The 21,069-nt window shown below is 43.1% G+C and overlaps 1 protein-coding gene across 1 annotated transcript in view; it reads left to right on the top strand.

Moving 5' to 3' along the window:
* The window catches only part of ADAMTS20 (ADAM metallopeptidase with thrombospondin type 1 motif 20), a 3,636,702-nt gene that overhangs the window by 1,981,301 nt on the left and 1,634,332 nt on the right, over positions 1-21,069 (top strand). The window contains exon 22 of the mRNA XM_044087413.1: positions 8,327-8,491. Coding sequence (XP_043943348.1) covers positions 8,327-8,491 — 165 coding nt within the window. The remainder of the gene's footprint in view (positions 1-8,326; positions 8,492-21,069) is intronic.

Below are 21,069 nucleotides of genomic sequence, written 5' to 3' on the forward strand. Positions count from 1 at the left end.
TCCTGGGCTGGCTGCAAGTGGGAGAAGATTAATCAGTTAAGTGGGCAACAGATACAGATGGCACACAACATGCCTGTAAAAACTATTGTGCCAAGAAAAGGCTGGATAATTTGCTTGCAGCTAGGCAAAGGGGAATTTGCCACTGTTTTGGTGCACTCCTTTTCCTGAATAAGAAATTTGAGGGATAGATGTAAGGAGGGAAGTAGATAAATTTTATAGTGAGTGAGAGAGAAGAGAAAGATCACTTCTCAGAAACCTGTATGATGCAGAGGAAAGAAACAGGGCTTTGAGGCATAGGATTGTGTTAACTCCCTGTATTATTTTTGTAAGGTATCGTTTCTTTGTAGACGCTCCAGTTGCTCTGTCTGGACCTAAATGCTATGCCCTTTCTTATAAGTTGAGCAACATAGAAAAGTTTTCTTACTACACTGGACATATGCTGGTCGATGTCTAGGTTACTGTCTACATGAGTTCCTAGATCTCTGACTAGTGAATTAATTTTTAAGAGTGTTTTATTGATGACCTAGTTACCTGGGTGGCCGTCTTCCCAAAAGATACTATAATGCATTTCTTGGTAGTGTGTTTTAAGTCATGGCTTTGGCTCCAAGCGATTGTCTGTATTAGACTTCATGAAAGATGTGCTCATCTTGGGGGGGAGGGGGGGATTCAAGTGACTGCTCCCAGTTTACAGTCATCTGTGAACTTGGTCAGCCAAAGGCCTTTGACATTAGCCTTGACATCCGAGAAGTAAATGCCAAAGAGGTGTGAGCCCAGCACAGAGCTTTGGGGGACTGTTCTGATAACCAGCCTCTTTGTGGAGGTGGCCTAACTGATTCTAACTTCCTAAGTCCTATCAGTGAGCTAGCTGGCTCTCCAGTGTGTTATAAAGGGGTTTATAGTCAGTTCCATAAGTTTGTTGAGAATGCCCAAGTGGGCTATTGTATCAAATGCTTTAGCCAGATCGAGGTAGGCAGTATGCACTATTTTCCCCTCGTCCATCACGTTAGTGACGTTTTCAAAGAAGTCCACCATATTCAGTAAGTATGACCTTCGTTTGACAAAGCTAAACTGGGATTAATCCAGTGTTTGGAGGTCTCCTATGGCCTTGTTGATAATTTCTATGGTTTTGCAAATAAGACTAGTCAGACTAATGGTTCTGTAGTTTCCAGGATCTGTTAAAGTCCTCCTTTATGTAGAGAGATGACCATTGCAGTCATCCATTCATGTGGCAGAAAGTCTATTACAAAGAGTGTAGTTACATAATGACCCCCCAGGGGCCCTAACTATTCAGGAGGCATCCTGGGATGTTTTCGGGACCCATGAGGCTGTGTTCTTGGCTTTTGTGAGTGCACCCAGTACATGCTGCCTAGTTATATTTGGAGGGGTTATGTTTGATGGTATTTTTGTGGGGATGGTTGGGTGTGAGACAGGAGGGGGGTAAAGTTGGAACTGAATAATTTGTCTGCTGACAGGTCTGATGTATTGCCAGGTACAGTGAACGTGGCACCATTAACCACCAGTTCACATTGCTGTGTGCTACCTTTGAGGTTTCTGACCTAGGTCTAGAAGGCCTTATGGATGTTCTTCGTGTTTCACTGTTGCAGTCATTACATTTGGGTAATCTGCTGGCAGGTTGCCCTCAGTTGACCTGATTAACAAAGTCTTGGGTCCTGCGTCGGTTGCTGTCCCTTTTTCCATGACGTTAGGTCGTCAAGGGTATAAAACATGCAGCCAATGCCATTACATCAGTCTTTCTTGGCGTGCGGTGCCTGAAGCAGAAGCAGTTCGCAAGTGCCGGTCGGCCGACTCCTGAAATTTTTGTTTTTGTGTTTTTCAGATCCGAAGTCTTCAACTAAAAAGCCAAGTACCCCGTTGGGGAAACTTTTTCTTGCTCCTTACCGATGTCAGTAAAAGTTAATAATTGCATTACTTGTGGGAATCAAATACCTCATAAGGATTTTCATTTGTACTGTATTCCTTGCCTAGGCCCTGACCACAACGTACCTTGCTGTCGGTTTTGTGCTTTATTTAATCTATCAAACTTTTGTATATTTTTGCTTCTAAATACTTTGGCTCGCGCTTTAATTATCCAGAAATGTTGTCTGTTAGCAATCCGACTACCGGAATACCTAAAAAATGCAAAGAAAAAGACAGACAGGTCGTTGAGGTCCAAAACTGCCAACGATGCTTCTAAGCCAGTCGGCAGTTCACCGGTACTCAGTGAGGCGCTTTCGCAGCCCCTGATACTCGCTACTTCTGATTCGCAGGCCTCTACTGAGACCCATTCTGAGTCCGGTATGCCATGAGATGCTTCAATTATGGAACCCGCAGATGTCTCTACCTTGGATGGGTCCGGAGCCGCTGTGCAGGCACCGGCTTATGAGGGTGTTTTCAGACCTACAGATTTGTATATTAGACCAACTCCTCTTCAAAACTAAGGCCAAAATCTCGACCTATGCTAAAAAACCGACGCCTGGGCCATGTGTGCAGGCCCCTATGCCTAAAAAACAAATGATCAAAAATGGCTGAAGATTTAATTACTCTGATCAGGGGTAGCCAGCCCCCCCCCCCCCCCTTCTAAGAGGCCTAGTCAAGACATTGATTATGAATCTTCTGAACAGGATTCTATTTCTTCTGACTCTTCTAATGAACAGAAATTGTCTTTATCTACTCATGAGGACTCTGATGCAGAAGATTCCATTCCTTCTGCTTCTCCCCATGAGGATTTTTTTTGAGGGGGAAACTTTACATACCTTAAGGGAACATTTCCACTGGGAAAGTCAGGATTTTTCTGAATCTAAAAAGAGACTTAGGGGTTTTCTTCTTCTTCCTCAGCATAGGCCTTTGGCTATACCTCCTTTTCTAGACATTGTTGATGATGTTTTTTCAGAATCTAGTATGGCTCCTGATTCTCTGCCTCTGGCTCCTTCTAAACCAGACAGATACTACAGGGTTCCTGACTCGCATAAATTCCTTTTCAAAAATCCTGTTGCAGATCCTGAAACCATTTCTCAGGGTCCCAAGGGGATTAAGGCTTCTACTGCTAAAAATCCTACCCCTTCTGATAGAGATTCCAGGGTGCTGGATAGACTGGGTAAGAAGGTGTACACTTCTTCAGCCTTGGCAATCAGGGCTTTAAACTGTCACTTTCATATGCTAAAATATCAACAGCATATCATGGGACTGCTTAAACAGAAAATGATGTTGATTTCTGATTGTGTATTTGTGTAGAAAATAAAGATTTACAGGATTTATTGCATTCAACTGAACAAGTTGGGAAGCATACTTTGTAATGTGGTTTGGATTCTTTGGAGGCCTCTTGCAGGGCTGCTGTAACTGAGTCTGTGCTAAGAAGGCATGCTTGGCTCAAAGAGCAAAATCTGCTTGATCATGTTAAAGCAAAATTTTAGATGCTCCTTTACAACAGGACCGTCTCTTTGGTAATAAGGCTGAAGAAGTTCTAAAAAATATGGAAGATAAAGCTAAATCTATGCAAACTGTGAAAGATTTCTTACAAGTGCAAACTCCAAGATTTAGTAGGCACTGGCCTACTAAGAACTGGTCCTTTCCAGTCCCTTTGAGAACCACTCAAGCCAAACCCAGACATTCCAAAGGCTCCAGGTTTCAGTCCCAAGGGACATTCAGAACAAAACAATGGGGAACCTCCTCTTCCAAATCTGGAAACAGCAAGACACCTTCCTATGGTAAGCAGTCTCAATGACTTCCCTTTACACTTACCAAGCATTTACCTTTTAGCTGCCCCTTTGGGGGGAAAACTGGCTCTTCATGCAAGAAACTGGCAACTTATAACCCAGGACAAATGGGTTTTAAATATAGTATCCCAGGGGTACAGATTTCATTTTCACATGTTGCCAATTCCAAACGGATGTCCAGACCTGCCCCCAAATCAGTGGACAGAGGCCCAAAAACAAGTACTTTCCCTCATGTGCATGAGGGCTGTTCAACCAGTACCAGAAGAGGAAAAGGGACAAGGTTTCTATTCAAGACTTTTCCTGGTACCCAGAAAAGACAAATCATGGCGTCCATTTCTGGACTTACCTACTCTAAAGACCTTTCTGGACATTCCAAAATTCAAGATACTGACTCTTCACCAGTTACTTCCTATGCTAGGCAAAGATGCCTGGTTGGCAACTGTAGATTTAAAAGAGGCTTACCTGCATATCCTAATCAGGGCATCTTGCAGAAGATACCTCCGCTTCAAAACAGGCTACTTGCATTACCAGTTCTCTGCACTGCTCCTTGGCTTATCTACTGCACCCAGGGTCTTTACAAAGTGCCTGGCTCCAGTAATTGCATTTTACAGGCAAAGAAATATTCAAATATATCCATACCTGGACAATTGTCTAATTCAGGCAGAAAACAAGGACACTCTTCTAAACCATCTGACGTTTGTAAAAAGGGTTCTAACTTGTCTAAGGCGCACTATAAACGAAAAGAAATCACAACTGGTGCCCTCTCAAAAAATTACATTCCTGGGTGCAAGCTTGAATACAACTGCCCAGATGGCTTTCCTTACGCCAGAGAAGCAAATTCATTTGGTGACTTACTTCAAACAGGTGGCCACAAAAACCCTGCTTTCTGCAAGGCAAATACTGCAAGCCTTGGGGTTCATGGCCTCCTGCATTCTTCTAATTCCATCTGCAAGACTGCATATGAGGAAAGTTCAGTGGTACTTAAAAAGTCTATGGAGTCAGCATTGTCATAGCCTGGAAACAATGATTTCTATAATACCTTGCCTGCAACTAGAGTTCCTATGGTGCCACCAAAACAAGGGACTGCCATTCACACCACTCCCTGCCGCCCAAACCCTAACTACAGATGCATCAGACTATGCTTGGGGGGGCACATCTGGCAGGGAAGTGCATTCAGGGCAAATGGAACCCAAATCAAATGCACCTTCATATCAATCAAAAAGAAATGCTAGCTGTACAGAATGCACTGACAGCCTTCAAGGACTACCTTCATCCACGACAATTAATGATAGACAGACAACACCACCATTATGCGGTACATAAACAAGCAGGGAGGTACACACTCCTACCCCTTTTGCATAGTAGCCATGGCATTGTGGAACACTGCCTTGACCTATCAAGTACAACTACAAGCTCAATTCCTGCCAGGAAGGCCGAATACTCTGGCAGATGAACTAAGCAGAAATGTCATGGACCCACACGAATGGAAACTGGAACCACGGATTTTCAACATGTTGACACGCAAATAGGGGAGCCCAGACATAGATCTTTTTGCCTCACCCCAGAACTATCAATTGGACAAATTTTGCACAAGAACTCCTCACAAAAAACCTGGAAAGTGGATGCTCTATCCTTCAGCTGGAAAACCCTATCAGTCTATGCCTTTCCCCCTCTGCCTCTGCTCTCCAAAGTTCTGCTAAAAGTCAAACAGGACAAACCAAAAATGATTTTGATTGCTCCAGACTGGCCTCGCCAACACTGGTACCCACTCCTGCACAATGTAACACACCTTCCACCATGGCACCTGTCTCAGACACCTTACTTACTGTCTCAGCAGAACAACCAAATTCTGCACACTCAGCTGCATACTTTGAATCTTGCAGCATGGCCAATCACCTAAATTCACCCGTAGCATCCCTCAGCAAACTTGTGATGGATGTCATTTGAGGCGGGAAGGCCTAGTACTAGAAAATCTTATGCTGACAAATGGAAAAGATGCTGTGCCTGGAATCAGTCTCAAGGGATAAGCACAGCAGTGCCCAGCATTCCTCAGATTTTACAATGCTTAACTGAGATGCTTCACAAGGGCCTGTCCTTTTCTTCCATAAAAAATCCATGGTTCAGCCATTTCAGGTCATTGCAAAACAGAACCTCCCCTCTTCTCTCATCCTCTGCTAAAGCAGTATCTCAGAGGGGCCAAAAACTTAAGACCTCCCAGGAGAGCTCCAACCACTGCCTGGGACCCCAATTTTGTATTGTAAAAGCTCACTGTCCCTCCTTTCGAGTCAGCTGCTACTGCAGACTTAAAATTTCTCTCCTGGAAAACAGCTTTCCTTTTAGCAGTCACTTCAGCTAGAAGGATTTCCGAATTACAGGCTCTTATGGCAGTGGAGACTCATCTTTTTTCATGTGGACAGGGTATTCCTCAGGACCAATCCATCCTTCATGCCTAAGGTGGTATCCAGTGTGGCTCTTAATCAGACCATTCAATTGCCAACTAAGACTCCCATTGTATGGAGAGGTAATTGTAGTCTCCCGTGAGCAGTGCGTTCAGTTGGATACCAAGTGTATCCATTAGTTCCAAGTATGCAGTGTCATTTTTTTGGGACATGAAGGTTGACTGACTATGGTGATCTGCATGTGGAGGAACTCCAGTGCATCATCCTGTTTGATCACCCTAGAGGTATGCTTGTTATTGATGTATACTGAGACACCTTCTCCTATAGCCCTTTTCTGTGCTTCTACTGGTCTAAAAGCTTGGAAGGCACTGAAACCTTACATTGTCGGGGTACTCTCTGCTGCTTTAAATCAAGTCTCTGTAACTGCACAGATGTTTGTATTCTTGAGTGTGAGGAGGGCTTGGAGGGAGTGTATTTTTTTTGTTTAGGCTCTTGGCATTGAGCAGTAACACCTTGTGGTTAAGCTGAGTTTATTTTGCTATGTCAGCAGGTTTGTTTATTTGGCATTGCCTAAAAAAAGACACTATGGGTTTGGCAAAAGTTTTAGCCCATTTTCAAAAGCCTAGCGAGGAGAGATGCAGAACATTTTTGGCAAAGCAATGTGGTCCATTTTTGGCAAAGCAATGTGGTCTGTTAACTGTGTCCTCCCAAGCTCACAAATTTTGAATCCCTTTAGAATGACACCAGAAAGACAGCCATTTGTTGAATGGAAGGTACATCTCAGGTCATTTACACCTACATGGACTGTGATGGAACCATACAGGTACATGTGGCACAGTGACTTCAGTGCATGCATAATTTGGCAGATCCTGGATCCAGGTTAGCCACAAATACTTATCTTCTCCTTGTTCAGCCTGGTTAGAGGGACATCAGTACCTCTTATAATGGAGTCCCCTATGATGAACCATTATCTTCTCCTTGTTCAGCCTGGTTAGAGGGACATCAGTACCTCTTATAATGGAGTCCCCTATGATGAACCATTATCTTCTCCTTGTTCAGCCTGGTTAGAGGGACATCAGTACCTCTTATAATGAAGTCCCCTATGATGAACCATTATCTTCTTGTTCAGCCTGGTTAGGGGGACATCAGTACCTCTTATAATGGAGTCCCTTATGATGAACCATTATGTTCTCCTTGTTCAGCCTGGTTAGGGGGGCATCAGCATATCTTACAATGGAGCCCCCTGTGACACGAGTCCATGGAAGTGTGTTTGCTTGCCTTAGGGGCTTAGTGTTTGGGACTGCAATGAGAGTGACAGTATGTGTGGTGTTAGATGTTGCTTTTGTGACTGCCTTTGGGCTTAATGAGGCATAGCTTTTACAATGGGTGATCCAGGAAATCTTTGTTTAGGAAGATTGCGTTTATGCTCCTTAGCATACATTAGTTATGTGTGTGTTGTGTACTATGCGAGGTAGGTGTTGGGTGTGTGGTTTTGACAACCTGATGTGCACTCATATGTGAGAATGTAGCCTCCAGTGCCATTGTGTAAGTATACATCCTGTCAGCTCCCCTGTTAGGATGTTCCCCCAAGCCGCTCCACCTTCATAGCCCTAAAGAACAGGTGATCATGTGAAGTCCTCATCACTGTTCCACTCCCAGGCAGCTCCATCAGTACCTAAGCCATCAGTCGTACCCAGCCAGATCCATCAGTAACCAGGCCCTCAGTCACCCAGGCAGATCCATCAGTAACCAGGCCCTCAGTCACCCAGGCAGATCCATCAGTAACCAGGCCCTCAGTCATACCTGGGTGCCCTGCTTGTGTGCTATTGAGCAAACTGGATATGGTGTGCAAGGTGGAAGCATAAGCTACGTATTGAACACCTACAACATAACATTAATAATCATATACAGGTAAAGTATTGATAAAATCTTTAGAAATAGGAGTCATTTTAGCTGTGAAGAACACGCTTTATGCATTACTTCCAAAACGCTGAAGGCAGAATGTAGGTCGTCACTGAAACAGCTTAAAGTTTCAAGCTGTATTTACATGGATCATAACTGACATTTGGCACTTTGCATAGTCTCTCTCGGGTGTCTCCTTTCTCTGTATTAGAATGTTTAACTATCTGGTGGAAGCAAGTAAAAAAAAGAGGCAATTGTGATGATGCTTGCAACAACTACACTCCTAATCACTACTCTGCTCTTTAAATCTAGTGCCTAGTGACCTGTGGAAAGGGCATGAAGCACAGACAGGTGGTTTGCCGTTTGAAAGATGAGCTGCTAAGTAATAATGCTTGCAACTTGAACAGTAAGCCTGAATCTGTTGCACCTTGTCAACTTCCTGAGTGTGCATCTTGGCAGACTGGACCATGGGGACCAGTAAGTAAATACTCATTCTTACAAACACTTTTAGTTTCAGACATTGTGTCTTGCAGTCACATGAGATGATTATAAGTCATATTACATGGTTACATGGAATGTACTGGTACAAGAGAACAGTCTCTGCACAGATGGGACTGTGTTACTGCAATTTTTGAGAGGGGGAAGATAGTAAAAACATCCATGTGCTAAGCTTTTAAAAACATTACCACAGGTAATATGCTACTGCAGAAGTACAGGAGATAACCGAAAAAGCACTCCTACCTGAATATTACTCAGCACCTGCTAATGCCGTGCAGAGATCATACTTTTACAGCTGGTGTTACACTGAAGTAATTATACAAAAAAGACATGTGACTAGATTGTTATTGGTGGATTAAAAAGAATGCAGAATACACTGTAGTTTGTTTATAGTAATGTTTCTTCCTCTTCTAACCAAAATTCCAAACATTTAAATACTTAATCTTGTATTATGACTGACACTATTTAAACTCTAATTAACTTATTGCTTATATCCTTGAACCTGTTTTGAACTATTGTACATAACTCTTACAGTATTATAACGGTTTTAGCTTTCTTAAGCAATATTATGTTCACCGTTACTTTTCTTAATGTGTTCTTATCTCTGAAATGTAAAAACTTGCTGTTTTATTTGGTTTATTAATCCTGTATTTACCATGTAACAATATTTTTATACTTTTTATATTTTTGTATATCTGTGTGGAGCTTTTCTCCCCGGGCCTCTACTGAAAATGGATATATATCCAGCTAGACTAGCCCGGTCAACAAATGTAAAATAAAATAAAAAAAATGCATCTTGGTTATAAAATACACTGTAGAACTCTATTCTGCCTTAAGTTTAAAGTAATTTGCCAATGTATATATACATTGCAGCATTTGATGAGTCATGTGCTATGATTTATTTTCCCATTTGTCCATGCTTACATTTTTGAACCATTTTTTAAATAAAAAAATGTTGTGAACCTTTTATTAAACTGCAGCCCAAATAAATTTACTATATTCTGTGTTGATGTCCCCTTAGGTTAACGTGCAGTGTGTCCATAGACTTTAATGGGGTACCTTTGCACATTTGTGATGGTGCGCAAATTCAATTCTATGGATGCAATGCACATTTTTCTTACACTGATGTCATGGAAGTTAGAGTTCACTGTTTTTACTCTGTGGCATCAGTGTAAGAAAAATAGATTTTAAAACTGTTTTTTCCCAAAGAAGAAGAAGCTGAAGATGTTTACTGATGGACAAAAATACTGTTCGGCTGATTATGCTCCCCATGCCATGGTGCGCAGGTAAGTTATAAATTATTGATAAATCACTTTAAAAATATCAATCTACCATGCAGTACTTCACACCACATTTTCCATTTTAAACTGCATTTTGCCATTTTATACAGTTCATCTCTTTTACAAACAGTGGATAAACTTATTTTACATTCTTTGCTGCACATAGTGTATATCTTTCGAAACTCTATTAATGCTAGTTTAATTATACATATTACTGTCATCTTCACTCTGCCTTCTCTCTACTAATGCTGTGTAGCTCTCATCTTGTGTGGTCATTTTCTTGCTTTATAAAATTTTTTGGTATTCTTTATTTCCACATTGTTTTTAACTGTACTAATTTTCTACTAGCTTAATTACCAATATAGCATTATAATCCAGTCTCCAGTCATAATCCGTTTGTTATGTGTGCAGGAAGTTGATGTCACAAAATTCACCTCCACAGTGGTTCACCTCATGAGTGAAACCTGAGAGGTGACTCTATTTTAAGAACATGTATAGATTATGATTGGAGAAACCCAATCATATTTCTTTGTAGTAGATAGAACTCTGGCTGCACCAATATGTTATGAGATACAGAGAAAGGAAAAGTCTAGGAGGACACAGACAGGAGCCAGAAACCAAGTGTACCACCAACAAGCTGAATTTCTGGCAATGCACTCCACATTGCAGGGAATACACAGAGTGCCTGATTGCTACACACAATTGTGAAGCAGTAGAGCATTCTTTGCAGTAATTCTGCAAACACTCTTAACAACCTACAAAATATTGTAGTCACAAAGTTGCAGAAACTATTCGAAGAACTAAACCAAACATGAAAATGGACAGGAACGAGTTTACTAATAGGGATGACTGCAAGTATGGGTATAGAAAATAGGCAGTGGGGGGTGGGGTGGGTGGAATTTACTGGAGACAGTTGGCAAAGAAACCAAGTTATTGGTAGCAAATAACTAGAGAGGAAAATGTAAGAGTGGGCTGAGGCCAATCAGAAGTTTGGACTGCAGGTTAGAGACTGCCTTCCCTACCAGTGAGTGATGTCAGGGTGCAGGCAAAGAGAAAGTGAAACAGAAGTGCAGAGTAACTCTGGTAACATTTTCAGTTGAGTCTAGAGCAGAATCTGTTTAGTAAGGCATATACAATATTGGTCAGAAGGTAGACTATAAAGGTAATTTACAAAGAAACAATGGGATGGCATCTCTGTGGCTCAGACATGTGACAAAGTCCAGGAAGTGTTTGCATAAGAATGTTTATACTCCAAGCAGACTTCAGAGAATTTTTCTTCAGGTAGACAACAAATGCTGGAGGTTTGATGGAAAAGAGAGAGGTAACCAGGAACTTATTTTTAGGACTGCAACAAGTTGGCAGATTGCAAAAATTCCCTACAACAGCACTCTGTCAGAAATGTCGGGGTAGCAAGTGGCTGTAACATTGGAAATTATTCTTTTGAGCTGGGGCACAGTATCTGATTTGCCTATATATAGTAAGACCTTACAAAGTTTCATGCTATTGACTGGCAAAAATGTAATCACTAGAAAATGGAAATCAAAGTCTAAACTAACTCTAACTGAAGTATTGGTTATTTTAAGACGATAAAAGACAAAACTGAGATCTTTCAAAAGGGAAGGAGCACATTTCATAGAAATGTATTTTGAATATTGTTCAGGAGGAGAAATGAGGTTTAAGGGAAGGCAAGAAATGAGCAATTTATGTAGTGTTGGAGTGAATAATTGTTGAAAGAAAGAAATCATGTAATGTATAATATGTGAATATGATAAATGTTATTATGGTTTGTGTTCTATTACTGTATGTTTACCTGTGTCTTAAGTGATAATTTAATAAAGGTGTTAAAAAATGCTGTAAAGGACCTGACAGGGTATGACAGAATATATATATGTGTGTGTGTGTGTGTGTGTGTGTTGGTGGGGGGGGGGCTTAAAACAGAAAGATTTCAGAAAGTAGGTATGACAGATTGCAGTCGAGGTGGGTGGGTTGGAGACAAGCAGGACAGTGTATAGCCTTGGGTGGGCACATTCAGCCATGGCTCAAAGTACTGGCCGGACACATTGCAGTCCTGCGGGGGAGGTCAACAACACATGAAACAGGCAAGGCATGTTACTTACCTTTGCTGGAGGTGATTCAGGCAGAGCCGAGCACAAGAAGTAGTCCAGTTAAGTCACAGTTCTACTCTGTAAATGTCTTCATGTTATTTCTTAGCCAATGAATTACTTTCCCAGGGAAGGTAATGACTTGTCCAGCATTCGGACGGTCACTCAAAGCACAGTATTTTAAACCCATCCAAGTGGAGGGCTGCGACTTCCACACTACCCCTAAATATATATACGAACTCTGAGATCACACTACAAATTTCTGATGCTGGGCAAGTTGTTACTTTTTCCCTGGGAAAATAATTTGTTGAATTGAGTCTTTGCAGAAGTGAACATTCACTGTTTAAGGTTCAGTGAACAAAGGTTCACGGTAATGAACCTTTGATAATATAAAAAATAGACCCAAAGAATTGTTATTGCCAACCAAATAGACTGTCAGAAAAATGTTTGATATTTTACAGGATGATTCCATATACACAGCGGTCTCTAGGAACAAAATAAATATTGCATAAAAAGTACTTGCGTATTATCGCAACCAGATTTTTGCGGTTGCGAAACTCGGAAATTTCAAGTGAAACGAGGGCATGAAACAGTGTAACATGTCCTTCAAAGTCCTTATTACTGATGAGAAAGTTTGGATTACCTTCAGGACAAACAATTTATAAAATCATACGCCTGATTTTTGTGCATTAGACACACGCTTGAAGAGTCATGGCTGCTATCGTACTGAGAAATGGAATGTGTCAGAACAGATTGCTCCAGGTTCTAAAAAGGGGTGTAAGCCAGTGTTAAAATCCGTCCCTATATTATGTGGCTAAAATTTTACAAACCTGATTTATTAATAGCAAAATGCAGAGCCCAAGGGATGAAAGATGTTACAATGACCTTCTGTTGTTTCCTGGAGTTAATCAGGATGCATCTGTACAGCACGCAAATCAGGAAGAGGATTTATAAACTTTCTGTTCTTCCTGAAGGTAACCCACACTTTTTTGTGAGCAGTAAGGACTTTCAGTAACACTTTACAGTGTTGCATGGCTTCATTTCAGTTGAAGTATGCTATTTTCGCAACTGCAAAAATCTGGTTGCGATAATACACAAGTACTGCATAAAAAATAGTTTATTTTTACAAGACGGTAATACTACAGATTTTTTGATGAATAATCATCCTTTGGTTCCAGCTTTATTTGCTATACCAAAAACACATATGAAAATTCATCCCTTGGTTCCAGCTTTATTTGTTATACCAAAAACTCATAAAGACCTACTAAACCCCCCGTTATAGATTGTGTAAGCAGGTGGGTCGAAAAATTACCCTTGAAAACTAAAAAATATTTTGAACCACCACCTTCATGTCCTTAAAGACTTGTGGTATTTTTTGAGTAAATTAACTATCAGATGTTTGTAAAGATTATATGTTTTTTTTTTGACAGTAGATATTGTTGATTTGTTTTCCAGTATTCCACATCAGGAGAGATTGAATCTTTTTTTGAGATGCCCTTATATAATAGCAGTTACTTGATGCTAAAGAACTGAGACTTATAATGAACTTAATGAAGATAGTTCTAGAAAACTATTTTGTAGTTTTTTAAAGGAAATTTTATAGGCAGGTGATAGGGGTTGCTGTGGAAGCAGCTTGCGCCCCCATCTACACCAAACTAGTAATGCTGACGTGGGAAAAGTCTCAAGTATTGTCATATGTTTTTACAATAGTTGTAACCTTTATTGTCGTTACCTGGATGACATACTTATAACGTGGAATGATGAAATAACAGATATTGTAAGATTTATGGTCCACATTTCAAACATTATGAATTTTTAAAGTTTACGCACAAATACTCTCACTAGGTGGCACATTTTTTTGGATGTTAAGATAGAAGTGGTTAATTGGAACTTCACTTCAACATTTTATAGGAAGAATACTTTTTCTAATTACTACCTACAGTACATGAGCAGCCACCCTTGGCAAAGGGCAGTATATAAGAGCCGCCAGAATGGTTTCTGTTCAGAAGGTTTTATGGTGGAACTAAATTTTATGTCTAATATGTTTCTAGAAAGAGGGATACCCTAGGGATCTCCTAAATATTCAGAAAGAAGTAGTTAGGGGTAGAGGGGTGAGATATATATATATTCCATTACTAGGTAGTTGTCCAGGAGTAGACACGAAAAGAACTTTTCTCACCAAGATGCCCTCCAGTTTCATCAATTCTTTGATTATTAAATATAACGAAGTAGGTACACTAGTTAAGATGGTCATAAGAGAGAATTGTGCTATACTGAAAATTGGTGATATTACCAGTATATTAGGAGAAACCACACAGTTTACATAAAAATCAACAAAATATTAAAGCAGTACTTGAAAAGGACGAGTAGAGATGGTTGGAATAGTAATGTGACAAATGAGTCTGCAAAAACAAAATGTGGGAAATCCTGTCCATACATTTATGAAAAGACAACTATTACTTTGGAAAATTTTAATGCTATGAAAGTTGATGTTAAGTTGTCAATCTCGCCTTCATTCTTGCTGGATGGGTTCGGAGCCGATCCTTGGCTCCGACTCTGCACTTGCTTAGCTTGAGAACTCCTTTTACCAGCTCGAGGCAACCCTATATCCCATGATGCAAGGCGAGACTACCTCAGATCTCGTTTGCCGTTTTGCGAAGAGGTCTCTTTTTTGCCAGCTCAGGTAAGTTTGAATTTTCAAACAGTTTAGTCAGGGTTTTGTCACTCCCTTGTTCTATTTCATAGTGTGTAGTGTTTCTACAGCCCACCCTATTTCCCCATATATTTAAAACTTTCTTGTTATATAGTTAAGTTTAATTTTTTCAGTTAGGCCTAGGCCTCTTTTCTTAATCCCTATCTGTGTGTGTGTTTTTGTGGGATTAATAGTGTGACTATTTGGGGTGTGTGAGTGTTGTGTTTTACTTGGACTATGTCTAAGGAAGGAAAGGTCTCAGGCTTCAAGAAGTGTGACTCGTGCTGTCAGAAAATGTCTCTGACAGACGGTCACACTTGTGTTTACTGCCAGGGGCCTTTACACCTGCAGGACTCCTGTGCCATATGTCATTCTTTTAGCCAGAGAGTCCTGCAGGAGAGGAGGAACAAATTGATCCTCCGTGGCTTATTAAAGCCAGAAGGTTCACCCACTAAAACTGGGTCGAGTAAACCTTCAAAGCCACCTAAGGTTCAGGCTACAGTTGTTAAGCCTTCCCCGGTGGCTTCGGAGTCGAGATCGGCTCCGGCTGGAGCCGATCTTTCTACTTCTGATGTGGTAGTGTCGGTTCCTACCGGCTCCGACACTCAATCTACTGTTGCCTTGTCGGCTCCGGCTGGAGCCGACGTGTTATCCAGTATCAGAGCCGAGAAGCCTTCGGCTCCATCTGGAACCCAGAGGACGTCGGCTCCGATGGCTTCGTCCAAGAAGAGATCTCGGTCCCCTTCTTTGGAATCTATCCACTCGGCTCCGAGGTCTCCTCTTTTGTCGGAACGGAGTCATCGGAGCCGATCTTCGAGATCTTCCAGGCTGTCTGACCACGATTTAGAGAGGGTGGTAAGCAGGCTGTTGAAGTCACAGGCACTAGCCCAAATGCTCCATAGCCCGTCTCAGCAGACTTCGGCTATTGCTCTCCCCCTTGAACTTCCTCCTCCGACTCCCCTCCAGAGTTCGGAGCCGGAGCTTCTCGGGACAGCGACCGTGTCGGCGCCGGAACCGATACATCCCCTTTCGGCTCCGTCGTCTTTGGCTCTGATCTCCTCCATGAGACCTTCCTAGGAGGGATCCGGTCGTAGTTTCCCTTGTCGGCTCCGAGGGGGCTAGTGGCATCTGACCCTTGTCCGACCCCGCTCTCCCTCTCGGGGCTTCGGCTTTGGTAAGCTCGGCACTGACATCGGCCTCGGAGCCTTCTTTCTCGGTGGAGCCGGGAATTCCTATTTCTTCGGAACGGGAATATTCTGGCCTCCCGGGGAGAGGAGCCTTTGAGGTGATGAGGAGTGTCCTGGCACCTGAGCCAGGTCAACGGTCCATCCCTTTAGCTCCTCCCTCTTCGGTGCCTGTTGATGTCTCTTGCCAGCCTCTTGCTCTCAGGCCCAGGGATCCATCGCCCCAGGTTTCCCCATTGGGAATAACTTCCTCTTCCGAGGTCTCTCCTGATCCCGCAGGGGAACCCCCTCGGAAGAGGACATGTAAGAGGAAACACACAGACTCCCCTGAGTCTACAACATCTGATACTGACTTAGATGAGTCGGAGGGTTCCCCACTGTGTCCCCCTCTGAGGATGTCTCCTTTTCAGACATCCTTGAACTCCTCAAACAGAGGGGGAACTGGCCCTCCATTGACCCCTCCGAGGATGAGTCGGTATACCTGGAGGCTTTTGGATCCCGACCCTCCACCTCCTGGGTGTCTCCGCCTTTCGACCCGCTTTTGCAGGTAGTGGCTCGGAAGGCGTGGACAGCTCCAGATTCTGTGGAACCGGTCCCCAGGAGGCCATCCAAATTTATTACGGCCCCTCCAGACAAGCAGTTTCTTTCTAAGGGCGTCTCTGTGGATGCTATGGTGGTGGCGGCGGCCACTAAGAAGGAACTTGCGGATCCTTCAGTGCCTGTCCATCCCCCTAACAAAGATTCTAGGACCATGGACAGGTATGGCAAGCGGATGTTTTCTTCAGCGACCTTTGCTATGCGTTCGCTGAACTACCTTTGTCATTTCACCAGACTTCAAAGAGATATTCTCAAGGAACTAGGTGAAGTGGTTCAGGATCATTCAGCTGCTGGGGCTCAAGACAAGATTGCCTCACAGCTAGCAATCCTAAATTCTCTAACCAACTCCTCCATGCGGCTCATATCCTATGCAGCCGATGGAGCGAGCAGAGCCGCAGGCACAGGAGTGGCTCTTAGACGTCAAGCCTGGATGCGGCTTTGTAATTTCGCGGACCCCTTCAAGGCGTCCTTCACCAATACCCCCTTTGACGGTTTGGCTTTGTTCGGACCTCAGGTGAAGGAAACCTTGACCAGGTGTGAGCAAGACGGCAAAATTCTTTCTGCCGTTGGAGTCCATTTTTCCACCCCTTCTAGACCCTATCCCAAGGGTCAGAAAGGAGGAAAGATGTGGTTCCGTAAAGCCCAAGGAGCAGCGCCGGACACGCGTGGTCAGTTTACCCCCAGAGGCAGAGGGGGTAACAATAATAGACGCCGCCCTAGAGGCAGAGGGGGTCCTCAGAATCAGGGCAACAGGGAGTCTCTTCCTGAGAAGCCCTTTCAGCATCCCTGAGGTGTTGCCCGACTGTCCACCCTTGGAGGCAGTCGGGGGAAGGATATTGCTGTACCCAGTAGCCTGGCGTTCCCTTTCTCAAGATATGTGGGTACAGTCGATCATATCCGAGGGTTACAAAATCCCCTTCGAAAGGTATCCCGTACCTCACCAATCCCTTCCAGACATCTCACCCAGTCAAAGGGATTTGGCAAAACAGGAGGTTTCAAAGCTCCTAGAAAAAAGAGCCGTCCAGACTGTTCCAGCAGACCAAGTAGGATCCAGCGTCTACTCGAGATTCTTTTTGGTCCCCAAAAGGACGGGAGATTGGGGACCAATTTTAGACCTGAGCAATCTAAACAGATTTGTCAAGAAGGCAAGATTCCGGATGGTCACGCTTCAGTCCATTCTGCCCTTTCTGGGCAAGGACAACTGGATGTGCTCGATAGACCTTCAGGGTGCATACTATCACATAAAGATACACAGGCGCTCCAGGAGGTTTCTCCGCATTCGGCTAGGGACCAGTCATTATCAATTCAGAGCCCTGCCCTTTGGCCTCACTTCAGCCCCCAGAGTGTTTACCAAATGCATGGCAGTGGTCACAGCTCATCTGAGACGTCAAGGATTCCAGGTGTTTCCTTATTTAGACGACTGGCTCCTCTCCGCCACCACCAAGCATCAGCTTCTTCAGAGCAGAGACTACACTCTGCAGCTTTGCAAAAGGTTGGGAATATCAGTGAATTTCGAAAAATCTTCTCTGCTGCCTTGCCAATCTATCACCTTTATAGGCGCAGAATTAAACACCGCCAGTTTGTTAGCCAGACTAACAGATCAGAGAATTCTGGACATCCAAAAATACGTTCGGATTTTATTGCAGAGCAGCAAAGTCAAAGCCAGATTGATTCTGAAAGTTCTAGGTGTTATGGCTGCGGCCATTGTACTTCTACCATTGGCTCGCTTCCACATGCGTCTTCTGCAGTGGATGTTATTCACTCAGTGGTCGTTCCAGAGCCTTCCTATGAGGCACGAAATCTTAGTTACACAATCGTGCAGGACTCATCTAACCTGGTGGATATCTTCCCCTCTACTTCATCAGGGCCGACCATTTGTTCCCCCTCCTCCGGTTGCCGCAGTCACTACGGATGCCTCTCTGATCGGGTGGGGGGGCATTATCAGGGCAGGATGGTCCACGGGACGTGGCAACCCATAGAATACCATCTGCACATAAATGTCCTGGAGATGAGAGCGGTGCTTTTAACGTTGCAAGCCCTCAACGACTTTCTTCCCGCGGGGACTATTGCAGTTCAAATGGACAACATGTCTGTGGTCTGGTACATCAACAAGCAGGGCGGGACCAGGTCCTATCCTTTGTGTCGAGAAGCTCTCAGACTTTGGCAATGGGCAATCTCCTCTCATCGGTTTCTGATAGCAACGCACATCCCCGGCAGGTCCAACCTCTTAGCGGACAGGCTGAGCAGAGCCATTCTCATGCCTCATGAGTGGTCTCTCAATCAATCAGTAGTGGACGAGATTATTTCTGAAGTGGGGCACCCCTTGTTGCGATCTTTTTGCTACACCCCAAAACAACAAATGCCCCGACTTCTTCACCCTCTTTCCCCTACCAGGCCAACCCCTGAGAGACTCTCTAACCCAGGATTGGCCCCGGGGACTTCTGTACGCTTTTCCTCCTTTCCCCTTAATTCCACAGGTCATTCAGAAAGCTACCGTTTTGAGGGCCAAGTTGATTCTCATTGCCCCTTACTGGCCTCGACAAATTTGGTTTCCGACTCTGCATCGTCACCTCCTGGTGCAGCCCTGGCATCTGGACCCAGTTCCGGATCTTCTGATCCACCAAACGGGTCAACAGCACCGGGCCATTCGTTCTCTCAACCTCACTGCTTGGTTGCTCCACTTCCTTCCCTAGCCAGGCTTCCTATGATCTCTGATCCTGTCAGAGATATCTTAATAGCTTCTTTGAAGTCGTCCACCAGAACGGTTTATGCTAGCAAGTGGCGACGTTTTTCCCTTTGGGCAAACTCCAGGCACATTGATCCCTTTACTGCACCTGTGCATTCTGTTTTAGACTTTCTGGCTGAAGTTTTTCAGTCTGGATCTTCTTCATCAACAGTCAAAGTTCAATTGGCGGCTATTTCCAAATATCATGTTGGCTTGCAAGATCATAACATTATGTCACATAGACTATGCAAAGCTTTTCTGAGAGGAGTTTTTCTCCTGAAGCCTCCAATAAAACATCCTCCTCTGCAATGGGATCTGAATGTATTGTTAGCATCCTTGATTTTACCACCCTTCGAACCGTCTGCTTCATGCTCCTTGAAGTTATTGACCTGGAAAACTATATTCTTACTGGCTGTCACTTCAGCAAGAAGGGTATCCGAGATTCAAGCTCTCTGCATCCGTTCCCCTTACTTGGTTTTTCACAAGGACAGGGTATCCTTGAGAACAAATCCATCTTTTCTCCCCAAAGTTGTTTCTCGAACTAATATTAATCAATCCATCGATCTACCAGTTTTTTTCCCAAATTATTCTGACAGATCTGAACAAAAGCTTCATTTTTTGGATGTCCATCGTCAGCTCAGGTATTATTTACATAGAACTAAACAATTCAGGAAATCAGACCAATTATTTGTCTCCTATGCAGAAAACAGGAAAGGTCTTCCAGTATCAAAAGTGACCTTATCCAGATGGTTGTCTTCCACCATTTCTTACGTGTATTCACTCAGAGGCAAGCAACTACCCTCTAAACCGAAGGCACACTCAACCAGTAGCCTATCCACTTCTACAGCCTTTCAGGATAGGCTGCCAATTGATACCATTTGTGCAGCAGCTACGTGGGCCACTCCTCATACCTTTGTCTCTCATTACAAATTAGATTTGGCCTCCAGGGACAGAGCCAGTTTTGGTTCCACAGTTCTCAAGAGTCTGTTCCATTGAGCCACCCGGGATACAGGTGCTAGGGACGCGGTCCCATCCAGCAAGAATGAAGGCGAGATTGACAACTTAACATTTAGAAGTTATGTACCTACCATAACGTTCCATGTTAGTTGTCTTCTCTCGCCTTCTTTCTTGCGTCCCTCCCTCCTTCCCCCTGGCATGGACAGATCTTGAAGGGCTTCTCTTTCTCAGGTTTCACTCTCCTGAGTCTTCGATAGAAGAGTATATATATTAAGAACTTGTTTTCCTAGTTCTACTAGGTTAGTCTGTGCTCTTCCTTTAGGAATAGTTTTATTTAGCAGGGTATTATGGCTACCAAACGAGATCTGAGGTAGTCTTGCCTTGCATCATGGGATATAGGGTTGCCTCGAGCTGGTAAAAGGAGTTCTCAAGCTAAGCAAGTGCCGAGTCGGAGCCGAGGATCGGCTCCGAACCCATCCAGCAAGAAAGAAGGCGAGAGAAGACAACTAACATGGAACGTTATGGTAGGTACATAACTTCTAATTTTTATTAGAGGAAACTGTGATAACAGAGGCTCGGTTTACTTAGCAGTGTGCCCTATGTGTAAGGCAAACTATGTAGGGAAGACTGAACGTAAACTGGGTAAAAGAATTGGGATTCAAATTTGGTATTATTGAAAAAATGTCCGTAGATATTAGAGGGAGTCAGTGAGAAAACAAATTGATATAGGGAATTGATTTGGCAGATAAATGTAGATGCCTCTTCTCCCCCTGGTTTGAATGACTGTATTTCTATACTCCCAGTTTTAAAAATGAGATTTGCTAAATTGTGATTAGTGAGCTTTTCTTATATTCATATCTGTCTGCACATATATGTGTATGTGTGTGTGTGTATGTGTATGTATATATATATATATATATATATATATATATATATATATATATATATATATATATATTATCGTCTTATGCTTTTATACTATTTTTTCAACCATATTATTTTGACTATTTATACCATTAT

This window comes from Protopterus annectens, chromosome 11.part0, assembly GCF_019279795.1.
Source record: "Protopterus annectens isolate FY-2018-M chromosome 11.part0, PAN1.0, whole genome shotgun sequence".
NCBI lineage: Eukaryota > Metazoa > Chordata > Ceratodontiformes > Protopteridae > Protopterus > Protopterus annectens.